Here is a 14,636-nt window from a genome sequence, read left to right on the forward strand (position 1 = left end):
CAGCATTATTTAAAAAACAATCAGAAATTAAATTCAAAACAGTTTTTTCAACTGATAGTAGGGAGCAACTTTAAAACTTAAAACGAACAGAAATTATTACCTATATGAGGGAGTTCGTCCCCTCGTCAATATCTTATTCTTTACGCTAAAGTGTTTTTAGTAATTTCAGAAGAGCTATTTATTCTAATTAAACGGCTTTTGGGATCCAGGAGGCATTCTTAAAATTGGAACAAAATTCGAACTTTAGCGTAAAAAGCGAGGTATTGACGAGGGAGAGAACCCCCTCATATTACGTATTTGAGGGAGTATCTTCCCATCGTTAGTACCTCGCTCTTTACGCTAAAGTTTGTATTTTTCCTCCCTATTTGATTTTGTGGTCTCTCATTGCCTTTCCTGTGCTCCTTAAGACAAAGTCCATCAAAATGATCCATATAAAGGGAGATAGAACACAGCCCTGCTTAACTCCTGATTTAATACGAAACCAGCTTCTACCCTTGCTTCCTATCTTAACCGTAGCAGTGTTATTCTCGTACATAGCACTTATCGCTTCAATATATTTGTCTGGTATACAATAAAAGAATATGACATGACATTGACATGACATGACATTGACATGATGACATGACATGACATTGACAAATGAATATGACATTCGCTAAAGCTGTTCTATCAACAGAATCGAAAGCTTGCTCATAATCTATAAAACTGAGGACCAAAGGTGTTTGATAACTCAGGCACTTCTCGATTATTAACCTAAGAGTGAAAATTTGGTCGACACATCCTCTATCTTTTCCAAAACCACACTATTCTTCTCTTATAACTTGTCTACAGCATCTCTCAGTCTAAAAAGTATCATACTACTAAGCAATTTGCTACCTAGGGAGGCAAGAATAATGCCTCTATAATTACCACACTCACTCTTATCACTTTCTTATACAGTCGTTTAATTAAGATTTTCCTAAAATCGCTTTCCCCTTTTCAAGAATCATATTCATAATCTTCAGTAACTTATTTCTAGCCTCAGAGCCACGATATTTAAGAAACTCATTTACTACAATATCAGCACCTGGAGCCATATTATTTTTAATCCTTTTAGTACTGTCACTAATTCTTGATCACAAAACAAATCTTCCTTCACATCCTAGGTATCACAAACTTTTTTATTTTCATCTATATCTTTTCCTGCAACTGTATTTCGGTTTAGCACATTCTCAAAATGTTCCACCCATCTTTCTTTAACTTTTTCCTTATAACTAATTGTGTCCCCATTTCTATCTTTAACTGGGACTAGTCCAGATTGGCTACTCCCTTTCAATTTATTAACACTCCAGTATAATATTGCCGTCTAGCCGCATCTTCCAGATCCTCAGCAATTTTATCCATGGCCTCCACTTCACACCTCCTTAGTTCATATTTTAATGCTTTCTCCACTTTCTTTACATTCCTTTTGTTTTCATACGACCTATCATTAAGATAATTCTTGTACAAACCCCTTCTACTCTCTATTAAACATAAAGCTTTTTCACTAATATTCCTAGTTGCAGTCGTAACTTTCTTCCCTAAGACACCATCAGCAACTTCAAAAATTGTTTCCCCAAAATTATTCCACCCATTTCCACGTTCACAAATTTTAAACTCTTCAGTTTAGCATTCAACTGTTCCTGGAAAGTTTCTCTCAAATTCTCATCCTGGAGCCTACCAACATCTTCACTTCTCGGGAGGTAGTTACCCTTGCGAAATTTCAGCTTTAAATTAACCTTAGACACTACTAGATGGTGATCTTTACTTTTAACATCAATAACAGCACTCCTATATAATGTATTGATCCTGTCAGTCTTTGGTTTGTCATAACATAATCAATACGGTTTGCTGTCTTACCATCCTGTAAATACCCTGTTAAGTTATGGGCCATTTTATGACCAAACACCGTATTGGTTATAACTAGATTGTTCACTGAAGTAGTCTGTAGCCATTACTGTTTTCTTTTCCTACACCAAATTTTGCCAGGCTAGGATACCATCTATCCCTATTTCTACCGACCTGTGCGTTAAAATCTCCTAATGAAAACACCATATTTCTATCTGGGACCCTGTCTATTTGCTCCTGTTACTGTAATTAAAATTCATCTGAGTCGCTAGTATCTCCGTCAGTCGGTTCTACAAGGGCATATACTACTATAACTGATACTCTAAACTTTTTAGTTGTAAAATGAGCGATTAGTAATCTATTATTAATATTTTCCCATCCTAAACAAGACTTAGCAGCTTCCTTATTCATCATGAGCCCTACTCTCTGTCTATGTACCCCATCCTTCCTGCCTGAGTAATTACATCGACATCACCTAATTTCATGCTTCCTACCCCTGGGATATGAGTTTCTAAAACTCCTAATAAGTCCAGTTCGAATCGTCAGTCAAAATGTCAATGCAACAGTTATTTTTAAACGTCATAACATTCCAAGCTCTAATATTTTCATATTCTTTAAATCATTGAAATTATACTGGCCTCAGGAAAAGCAATGGTCCCGGATACCGGTGCATGAAAGGTAGTTCTGCTTTAGTTAAAGGATAAAAAAAAATACACAAGGTAAATGGATGAAAAGTAAAGGATAAAGGATGAAGTAAAAGATGTAGATAGAGTAAAGTAACGTAAAGGATAAAGACAAAAGGGGGACAAGTGAAAATTAATAGGATAAGAAAAAAAGTATAAAAGAAAAAAAATCCAATTTTGTCCAAAAGATGGAAGGATACCAATAAAAGGATACAAAGTAAAGTGTAAAAGGATAGAAATAAGAGAGGCAGCTGAAATACCTGAGATCTTTGACACCTTCTTCTCTGACTGCTTCTAAATCTTCGTTAATGTCCTGCCTCATAAGAACAAATGCTTTTGATAAAACTTCAGGTAGATCACTTATAACTTTCAAAATAAAGTTCAGGTTTTCACTGTAAAAAACAATAAACGTTATATAACTTTTAATTATATTATTATTATTATTATTTATTTTTTACCAACACCATACAATAATCTAATACATGGGTCAGAATACAGAAGAAAAAAACAACAACAAAAAAACAATAAAAACAACAGAGGGAAAAAAAGAAGAATAACTCAGAACTAAAAAAAACTGATAAGGCGGTGATGTTGAGAAATACGGACCGAAGCTGTATTTGAGGGCTTTTTCAACAGTTCTTCCAGTTTTGCTGAAATATCAGGAACTAGAAGTTTTTTTTAACAAGAGCCCCATTTTTTTCCAAGATGTATGAAACAAGAAAAATTTACAAAACCTAAAATAATAAATTTAGATTCTTTTTTCTTAAGAAAGGGGAAAATTCCAAAAGCAGAAAGGATAGAATGATCACAGAAAGTTGAACAGAGGTTGGCCAACGCGCGTCTGTTATATTTCCCTGTATTAATGACAATCTAAGCGTATCCTAATTAGACTGTCTTACTTATATCTGAAGCAGCGCGCTGACTCGGGCTTGTATTAATTACAATACGAATTTTTAATAACTATATAATTATAAAAACAATAATAGAAAATAATTATTGCATAAAAATATTTGATAGACTTGGGGCACCTAAAATTCCTGCCAATTTCTGTTAGGATTATTTAGATGGATAAGACTAATTCAGACGGCATCACATTAAATTTAAAGTTATCACCATGAAATACAGTGAAACGATGTCTTCTATTAATAGAGGTTCGGAATAAAATATCAGTGAAATTATATTCCGAAAGCTGAGACATGGTAGCTTTGACGTGGTTCTCGACCTCCTCCATTGTATTTGAAGACGACGTGCTTTTTTGTGTTTCAATGCATGTGTTTTGTGTTTTAATGCAACACAAAATGTGTTTTAATGCATTTCTGCTGCGCTTTTACGAGTCGGAAAAACATTTCGGGGTTGAAAACCCTACCCCCTACCCTGGAAACGGCATTGCATGTTGATTTGTATTTTCAGTAAATGGTGGCTTTGTATAGTCATAAAAATATTTTAAAATATAATCAGTCAATTTATTTCTACTGCTTTTATAAATTTATGTTTTATATTTATTTTACATTAAATTATAATTTTTATAATTGATAATTATAAATTTAACTTTTATAAATTTATGTATTTATAAATCTATGTGCTTTTTTCGGTCCAGACAGATGGTCAAAAAGCACCATCTTTAGCAAACTGTAATGCTTGATCTGCAAAACTCAGCCTAGCCATCTCAACCTTTCTTTCATTATAGCCCTTTAAAATGGACCAAGACACATTTTTTTATAGCTTAAGCCCCGTCTTGATTGACATCATTCACCTTCCTAGCAGCATTTTTGGAGGTGGGTCGTTTTTGGACAGCTGGCTATGATTAGACAGTCATTGTGATTAGATAGCCTTCTCAAATTTTGAAGGCTATGATTGGCTGTCCAATCAAAGCCGGTTCTGCGGCTGAGGATAAACTAGACCTCCGTTGCCTGTGCAACGGGAAGTGTTGCAGCAACTGTGCCCTGTTCCTTAGGGTACAGTTGCGGAGCAACACGTGCAACTGTGCCCTACGGGACACAGTTGCTATTTCCGGGAAATCTGAAAGAGATACGGAAATAACGTCTTATAGTTTTCTGCTTAACTTTTGATGGTCTAAACTAGGAAAATATAAAACAAACCAAATTCACCAAAAAATTTAAATTGCCCCGAGGGCATGACAAAACTTCCAAATAGAAAACCCAAAGAAGGAATTTTATTTCGGAGAAACTATTGTAAGCTCCAGTTGTTAGGAGATCGAGACCTGTCGAACCGCGTTGGAAAAAAATTCTAGCTGGTCCAGAACAGAAGTTACCTCTAGAACGTCGAAACTTCGGAAATTATTTCTTAGAGAACGAAGCAACTTGGTATATAGAACACTTCACTTCTTCTTGCATACTTTTCATAGCACTACTCGATAAAAATATAAGAAACATCAAAATCGAAAATTTGAGAAAATTCCAAAAAAAATCGGAACGAGATGGACTTTTCCGGAATTATTTCCAGGAAATCTGTAAGAGCTACGGAATTTTGTGCTCCGGTTCTCGAAGAGACAAATGAAAGTTCTACATGAGTTCAGCATAACTGTATTTCTAACAAGTTTATTTCCGAAGCTAGGGTCGTCTTAACTTGACGCCAAACATCGAACGCACAGTTTCTAAGAAAAAAACCGTTTTATTTTTTTTATGGAAAACTGTTAGAAATTTTAGGAACTTCTCTGGAACTTTTTTACTCTGTTTCACGTTTCCCTTCCCTCTGAAAAATCTCAAATTTTTAACTCTTACCACTTCGGAGCTACAGGTCGCTGATCACGGTGAAAAAAAAAAAAAAAAAAAAAAAACTACGAAAGCAGTAGTGTTGCTCCGCAACACAATGATGTTAATCAAGACAAGGCTTTATTTTTGATTAAATTATAGACATTATCCACAGAATGAGATTTTCAAAAAAAAGTAAAGAGCTCCAGTAAAGAGTAGATAGAAAATCGAACAATCGACCAAGCGTAAAACTACCACAAATCACCATCAACAAATAAATGAAACCTAAAACACTGAAAAGAAAATAAATTTTAAATGTTTTCTCTTTTTTAACTTTAATAAATAAAAAATTATTAAGGCTTTAACGGATAAACATGTGGATATTAAACTGACAATCCACGTTAATTTGTTTTCCTTTTTTTTACATTATTTGAGTTTATTTACGCTCGTTTTTGGTTTAATGGAGCTCTTAAATTTTCTTTGGAAAACTTATTTTGTAGAAGAAGTTTGTAGAAAAAATTTTTAAATCATTTTCGAAATCTGGGATGGGGCAAAAGACATAGGAGAATGCCCCCTCCAAACTGACGCGACCGATTTCTCAGTATTTGAATTTACCGCTTCTTCAGTAAAGTTTGGACGCTAAAATCACGTTTTTGTCATTCGTTTTTGTTTTTGTTTTTTTACAACAGACGTGATCACTGTGTGAATGTAGCATTATAAGGGTGTTGTAAGACATAAAGCATAATCTAAACTTTAAATATAATACAAATATTAATAATACAATATGCTACATATAATATTGTATGTAATATCATTTGAGCATGATCATTTTATTAAGCATGATATAACATTAAAATGTCCAACATTTTCACTGTCCTTGGTAATTACAGTTGCAGGAACGGTGAAGAGTTACTCCGAGTAGCTCTAACACAATTCTCTAACATAACATACAATATAACAAATTGGAGAGACAACATCATATCAGCGTTGCCAACGCGGTACAACTGTACCATTTTTGTACAATTTAGAGGTCCTGGTATACAAAGGTACATTAGGAAATTTTGTGATAAAATCGAATTTTTCGTTAAATTTTGGTCCTACTTGCTCATTTTTGACTCGGATAGCTGTTTAAGTTTTAGTTTATCAAAAATATTCTTCTTTTCAGGACAAATTTTTAACCTGCTGTTTAAATGGTACACATTAATTTTTTGCGGTACAATTTTAGTCGGAAAACCGGTAGTTTATTTCAAAGCGTTGGCAACGCTGCATCTCGTATGAGATTCAACCACGGAGGACCAGATATATCAGTTTACTATGGTAGCGTAGTAACAAGTGTGCCTTAAATTTCATTGGTTTCGCTCTTTTGACGACAGCTTGTAGATAGGTCATTTTATATGTAAATGTATGTGAGAAAGAGATGTCTAATCCATTACTTAAACATTCGAGAAAGTTCCAATAGCCTAGCCTTCTAAAACCTGATTTGGATAGCAGAGACAAATCCATTGTTTTCGGGGCCTGGGGACAATGTTAATATTTGCTTCCCCCTCCCCCACTATCACTACCACGATACAAGTAAACAAAAAAATTAAGTTTGCCCCCCTCAGAAGTTATGCCCGGAGACAGCCGTCTCCTTTTCCCCCTTAACTAAGCCACTGATGAACTATCCGAATATAATCTTAAACCAGGCAAATGATTGAAAGGATTTAAGTCGCAAGATTTTTAACGGATGATCTCTCTAGTTCTCTTAAATTCAATGCCATTAATGTATGCTTCTTATGGTATTCTCAAAAAAAAAATAATCCAATGTGCGATGACTGTTTAGTTGAAGTATGGAGCTGAGTATGGAGAGGGGGGCTCTGGGTAGCTTGGTATCGAGCTGAGTTCTGGGTAGCTGAGTATCAAGTAGAGTATGGAGGGGGGCTCTGGGTAGCTGGGTATCGAACAGAGTATGGAGGAGGCACTGGGTAGCTTGGGATCGAGCTGAGTATGGAGGGGGGTTTTGGGTGGCTTTTTACCGAGCTGAGTATGGAGGAGGCTCTGGGTAGCTGAGTATCGACCTGAGTATGTAGGGAGACTCTGGGTAGCTGGGTATCGAGCTGAGTTGACTGTTAAAAGCCGGCGATCATAGTATGAGCATTATAACTCATTTTGTGCTTACTTAATTTCCTTGGTAGCAGAGACTTGTTCCTTCATCACCAAAGCTGGCTTTTTTATTTCCACAATTTGCGATTGCGATGACTGCTCGATTCTTTGACTCATAGACGACTGTGACCATTTTGAAAGATAATCAACAACTTGTGATTGCTACAAAAAAGAACAAGAATACAAACTAGTACACAAATATGTAAATAAGCATAACTGCATGTTGGTGTAAGGACCCTGATATTGGTCAGATGGACCCGCCCCCCATTCTGGTGTAGAGATTAAATATGTATCTAAGAAAGCCTTTACTACTTCACCAACTCCTTCATTGAAGAGACGCCCATATCAACTCCCCCTCCCTCCCAGGGGATGTGACCTATGTAGGTCTATTGGTAAACGATGTACACTATAAGATACAATTTATACATATATATATGGCTTATAAAACTGCACCCGATCATTGTTTTTTCTTGTTTTTTTCAGATACCTCTTTTTAACTTTCCCACATTTAATATTCGAATTCCCCAGTGCATGTTCCAACGCTTGTTTCTGCTCCGGGTTCTATACACAAACCTTCCTCAGCTTGTTGAAACCTGGCACCTATTTTCTAGCAATTTTACTTTATCATGGGTCCTTGACTAATTATAAAAGATGGTACTTATATGATATAGCTCCTACCTACTATGTTTCTCTGACGCTAAATCCTAATGAAATATACCTAATGAGTATGATGAAAATATAATATTTTACAAAAAAATTGAACTATAATTTTGAACATTAGGAGGGTAGGGACAAAGTATTGCGGGTCTGCATGCATAATGTGTTAGGTATAATTATTATGCGTATAATGAAGTAAAAATCGTTTCCTAACTATCATACTGTCTAAATATTGTACCCCAACCCCACTAATGTGCAAATATATAGCCAAATTATATATTTCCATCTCTTCTGTCGGTTCCATTGCAACTGAACCACCGTGTAACTGAACCATTGTAATTGAACCGCCGTGCAACTGAACCGCCGTGCAACCAAACCACCGTGCAATTGAACAACCGTACAACTGAGCCACCTTTCAACTGAGCCCCCGTTTAACTGAACCACCGTGTAACCGAATCATTGTAACAGAGCCGCCGTGCAACTGAACCGCCATGCAACTGAACCGCCGTGCAACCGAACCACCGTGCAAATGAACAACCGTACAACTGAGCCACTTTGCAACTGAGCCCCCGTTTAACTGAACCCTCGTGTAACTGAAACTTTGTGCAACTGAACTCCCTTTAACTGAACCCAAGTGTAACTCAAACCCCCGTGCAACTCAACCCCATTTAACTTAACCCCCATGTAACTGAGCCCCCGTGCAACTGAACCACCGTGTAACTAAACCACCATGAAACTGAGCCATCGTGCAATTGAACCACCGTACAACTGAAACACCGTGTAACTGGGCCACTGTGCAACTGGACCACCGTACAACCGAACCCTCGTTTAATTGAACCCTCGTGCAACTCAACCTCCTTACTTACATTTTGCAAAACACAAGTAAGAATCTTTACATGGTGGACCTTGTTGGAATTGTTTGCTTTTTAAAGTTATGACATAAATTATTTCCACTTATATGATTTATTATATAAATTATAATTATAAATTTTATATACCATTATATTATAATTTATTAATTATAAATTTTATAAACCATTTTATCCACAATATGATGATTAATAAAAAAAAACTCTGTTTTGTTGTTTAAAAAAAAACAAAGAAAATCGGACGTCACAAACTCTTAAAACCGGATTTATTTCTCCTTTTTTATGTCTGTTAATGTGGTTCCCTTCGCTCTGTCCCTGTCTACGGGTCTAAACGTCTACGCCCCTCACCCGCAGAAAGCCCCCCCCACGGAGAACCCTCACCTGGAAAGTACCCCCTCGCGGAAAATAATGTTTTCAAAATTTTCTAATCTTATTTGAGTTGTATTACTTTTTAGTTTAATTGAAAAGTGCTAAGGAAAGTGGAAAAGAGGAGTTCATGTGTAAGTCTTGCCCCCTCCTCCGTAAGAAATTTCTTCTTATGGAAAATCCTCCAGAAACCCCATCTCCCCTCAGAAAACCCCCCGCAAAGAATGTTCTTATGTTTCCCAATGACAAGTACTATATGCAAGATATAGACAAATTACAAAACTTACAAAGGAACTGAAACTTCTGATATGGTGTTATCTTAATGCTTGGTAGCTAGGGAGAGATGGATATACCTCAAAGGGTGCATTTTGATGCCAAAACATCCCAGCTCTCATTGAGCCTTCAGATAAATACAGAATTAGCTCTAAGGGAGAGAGGAGGATGGAGGTAAAAATTTTTTGATAATCCATTTTTAGTCTTTTCTTATAAGCCGAAAGTGATTGGAGACTAACCAACCGCAAAGGGTATTTTTAGAGGAAAATTTTCCACGGGCAGGGTTTTTTGGGAAGGGGGGGGGGTATTTCCCGCGAGGTGGTATTTCCCATGGGACATTTCCCACAGGGAATGTTTTTGCGGGAGGGAAGGTAAACGCCAGTTCCCACCGTTTACATACTGTAATGGCTTTGTTTACTACTTTATTTATTTCGTTGTTTTTATTTTGTGATATTTTTCTTTTTCATTTCATTTTGTGATATTCCTATGCTTGTAGTTGGTTATCGTTTGGTTTAAAAAAAGTTAATTATCTGCTTTGGTGGAGCTGACACAAAAGCTATTTTCTCTTTGCTTTTGGAAACTTTTGGTTCGATTTTTTTCCCCTTTATTAGACCTTTCCTGAATGTTAAGTAATAAAAATCTGTGTTGAAAATATCAGAACTTTGAAAATTTAGATAACAAAAAGGTTGCTTTTTGTAGCGCTTTCTTTAAATTAATTAAAAAGATTCTTTCGAAAAGCGATTTTTCAAAGAAAAATAAAGAGCCATATTAAACCAAAGACTAGCATAAATAAATTCCTATAATAATCCAAACCCAAAATCATCAGAAAATACTACCCAAAAAAATAAATGAAACCCAAAACAAACAGAAATTAAAATAAACGATGATAAAAAACATGGGGGTTTTGGGGAAAACAAGAAACATGGGGCTGTAGAGTTACACGGTGAACCCCGGTTCAAACAAAACCCCATTTAAAGCAATCCTCCTTTAACCCAAATCCCATTTAATTCACGTCCTGTTTCACTGAACTCAAGCCAAGGTTTAGAAATAAGTTCGAACTAAGTCTGATTAAAAACTCAGAATCTTTATCTTGCTTCGTTTGCAGTTTCTAACTTGTATTGCTCATCAGTGCATTCCCAAAACCCTCGAATTTACAAGTTACAACCAGTTCCCAAAGCTCTTTCAGTTTGACTTTTGAAGTTATGCAAAGTATTTTGTTCTGTCTTTGTCATTCTGATGTCTGAATTTGCTATAACTAAATCTCAACGCTGAAGAAATATTCTAGCCTTGAACGGACATGAGTACATTTTCCATAGAAACTTTAAGAATAGCCCCATCTTATGGAGATATCGCAAGTATGTTACATATAAATATTCAGCTACTATAACAACAAGAAATGTAAAAAAAAAAAAATGAAAAGGATACGGCATTAGACTTTACAGTCCGTACCGGCGGTGCTGATCTCCGTTTCTTGGCCCTTCAGCCAGGAAGTGCAATGGGGGGTTGGGGGCCAGCCATCCCGTGCTTTCGCACACCCTTCCTGTTTACCTTCCCCAGATTTCTCCAGGTACCCATTTAGAGCTGGGTCGACTCTGGCCAAGCTTACAGAGTCACGCCACTAAACCCCGTCCCAAACTGAAGAATTGGGTACACCGGGATTCGAACCCGCGTCCTCTCAGACAAGGGATCCCGAATCCAGCGCACCAACCCACTCGGCCAGGACGGCTGTTGTACTATAACAACAAGAAATGAACAAATTGTGACGCAACCCGGTGACCACTTACACTCTGGTGACCCATTAAACATACAAAGGAATCAGGTTCTAGCTGAAATTAAAGGTTCAGCCGCAACAACAAGTGTTTCTACTTGAAATGTCCTAGGTGTACACTTGAGAAATTTAAATGAAGATGTAATGTCCAGATTAATAAAAAAAAAAAGCTTAAATGAATCAACTAGTCGCAGGGAGAGGCCGAACAAAACATTTGAGCAAAGAGAGCCATCGTCTTGCACTTTTTCTATTCCTCTGCTTTTCTATTATTATTATATTATTTATTTTTTATATATTTATATATTATTATTATATATTTATATATTTTATTACAGGGTGACCCAAAAAGATCCGTACCCATATTTTATTCGATAAAAAATCCATTTTTTAACAAATATCCTTTCTGTCGCAGGACATGAAACGTGAACCTTTGGATGATCGTTTGCAGCTATAGTTGTCCCAAAAATGTCTTGGACCAATCAGCGGAAGGTATTCTCCCTGGAGACCTATTTAGCGAAAAAATCATACCAGAGTGTACAAATTCAGTTTCAAAAACTTGTTCCATTGTCGCAACTTTCCACCAAAATCACGATTGTTAGTTGAGTTACAAAGTTCAGTGAGCATGGGACTGTAGTAGACTTATTTTTTAAGCCACAGGGGGAACTTTTTCAGGCAGGAAAGAGAGTGCAAGGAAAGAAGAAAACATTGCCATAGTGAGGGACTACACTGTCCAAATAAACGTGAGAACACGCCACAGTGACTCCCTTGTCATTTCGAGTTCTTGGCTGTGTCTACGCACTGATTTTCTAGGGCAGCGTCCTACTGAGGCCCTTACTGCAGCAATTTTTTCTTCTGTCCTTGCATTCCTTGCATGTCCTTGCACTCCCTTGTCATTACGAGTTCTTGGCTGCGTCTATGCACTGATTTCCTAGGATTGCATCCTACTGAGTCCCTCACTGCAGCATTATTTTCCTCTTTTTCCAGCGTGAATAAGTTCCCCCAGCGGCTTTAGAACATAAGTCCACAACTATTTTGGAGGCATTCGTCCAAAATAGGTCGCAAAATAAGTTGCAACAATGGGACAAGTTTTTGAAACTGAATTTGTACACTCTGGCATGATTTTGTCACAAAATAGGTCTCCAGGGAGAATACCTTCTGCTGATTGGTCCAAGAGATTTTTGGGACAACTATAGCTGCAAACGATCATCCAAGGGTTCACCTTTCATGTCCTGCAACAGAAAGGATATTTGTTTAAAAATGGAAATTTTATCGAATAAAATATGGGTACGGATCTTTTTGGGTCACCCTGTATATATTTATACATTATATGTAATATATCTTTCTATTAATATTTTTCTATTAATATAAATATTTATTTTTCATTGACGCAGGAGAAAATGATGACAAAAGAATTTTGGTTCTGGGAAACAACAATATGGCAAAACTTCTTGAAAGACCACAATTAATACTTTCTGACGGAACCTTTAAATGCGTACCACGCGTATTCTCGCATTCCCCAAACACCAGAGGAATTCAATTTTTTGTATCTGTGGTACTGATGTTTTATGCCCTCAATAAAACGTTCGAATCTTAACGTTAGCTTTTTTCTCCTCATCTTCAAAATACAGTTATAGTCAGAACCTGTTTTACCACAGGTCGTAGTAGGAGCAGTAGTAGTAATAATATTGTTGAATTAGTCGTAGTAGTAACAGTAGTAGCAGCAGTATTAATAGGAGTAGTACCAGGTACGTGTTGTCCTTTGTTCAGTCGAATATCTCCCTCGTGATGCCCCAAAAGTTTCATTTGAGCAAAGAGAACGCTTTTTCTATGCCTAACCCATCAGAGGAATTCATTTTTTTGAATCTGTGGCACTGATGCTTCTCGCTTTTTTCCCACGGTTGATAGTTATAAATCAGTAGTCGAATAAAAGAGAACTACTACGGAAGGGGCATTTCTTGCCATTTTACGCCAGATATAGTCAATTTCTGTCAGAGTTGGCAAGTGTCTCTATATTTATTTTAATTTCTTTCTGCCAAGACTGGCAGGTTACCATAAGATGACAAAAAGATGTTTTATGGTCTATTCCAAAGTAACTGCTCATGTCTACGTGTCTATATAAGGATTTATTTCTCATTGACGCAGGAGAAAATGATGAAAAAAGAATTTTAGTTACGGAAAACAAAAATGTGGCAAAATTTCTTGAAAGATTGGAATTAATACTCTGCGACGGAACCTTTAAATGCGTACCACGTGTATTCTTTCAACTTTACACTATACATGTAAGAGTAGGACATACTTGCTCCCATTGTCTAGATTTTCCTCTAACTAATAAGACAGAAGAAACCTACAAAAGGATGGTTAAATATTTTAAGCAAGTAGCTCCTCTTACCAATCCGAGTAAAACATTGCTGGACTTTGAGGCAGCAGCAATTATGTATTTGAGCAAGACTTTCCAGATGCTCATATATCTGGATACTTTTTCCGTTTTAGCCAGAGTGTGCAAAGACAATTTTGTGCTATACGTTGAAAAAATGAATACGAAACTGATGTTCATTTTAATACGATTGTGAAAAGTTTCTATGCTATAGCATTCGTTCCAAGTGATGACATAGCAAACATATTTGAGTTATTATGTGGGCAGTTTCCGAATCATCATGACTGCACAGGGCTACTGTCTAATATTGACGAAACATATATAAGGAGAGCCCAGATACATGGCGGTAGGACAAGATCTAGATTCTCACCTGAGCTATGGAATCATACAAACGATGCACTAGTTTGTGAACCAAAAACAAGCAACGCTACAGATGGCTTTCATCATGCTTTAAATGCCATGTTCATGGCATGGCAGTAGGACAAGACCTAGATTCTCACCTCAGCTTTGGAATCATACAAACGATGCACTAGTTTGTGAACCAAAAACAAGCAATGCTACAGATGGCTTTCATCATGCTTTAAATGCCATGTTCATGGCATGGCAGTAGGACAAGACCTAGATTCTGCTACAGATCATGCTACAGATGGCTTTCATCATGCTTTAAATGCCATGTTCTCTTGTTATCACCCAGATGTTTGGAAATTACTTGAAGGAATAAAAAGTGACAACCAGAATTCAAAGATTAATGGCCATTCAAGTACAAAACGGCATAGAAGGTATTAAAGGCAAATACAAAGCTATTCCTGAAAGGTCGTCTATGAAAGTTCAGGGATATTCTAGTGAACCTGAGAAGCTCAAATATCTTCAACAAATAGCCCATTCGCAAGTTTCGTAAATTCATTATTAGTTTCATATAAGTGAATG

General features: G+C 36.6%; 1 protein-coding gene across 1 annotated transcript in view; it reads right to left on the reverse strand.

Annotated features, from left to right (window-relative positions):
- The window catches only part of LOC136039595 (uncharacterized), a 210,282-nt gene that overhangs the window by 151,472 nt on the left and 44,174 nt on the right, over positions 1-14,636 (reverse strand). Inside the window, exons 4-5 of the mRNA XM_065723457.1 lie at positions 7,419-7,564; positions 2,810-2,941 (exon numbers count right to left, since the gene is read on the reverse strand). Coding sequence (XP_065579529.1) covers positions 2,810-2,941; positions 7,419-7,564 — 278 coding nt within the window. The remainder of the gene's footprint in view (positions 1-2,809; positions 2,942-7,418; positions 7,565-14,636) is intronic.

The sequence above is a fragment of the Artemia franciscana genome, chromosome 19 (genome assembly GCF_032884065.1).
Source record: "Artemia franciscana chromosome 19, ASM3288406v1, whole genome shotgun sequence".
Classification (NCBI taxonomy): domain Eukaryota; kingdom Metazoa; phylum Arthropoda; class Branchiopoda; order Anostraca; family Artemiidae; genus Artemia; species Artemia franciscana.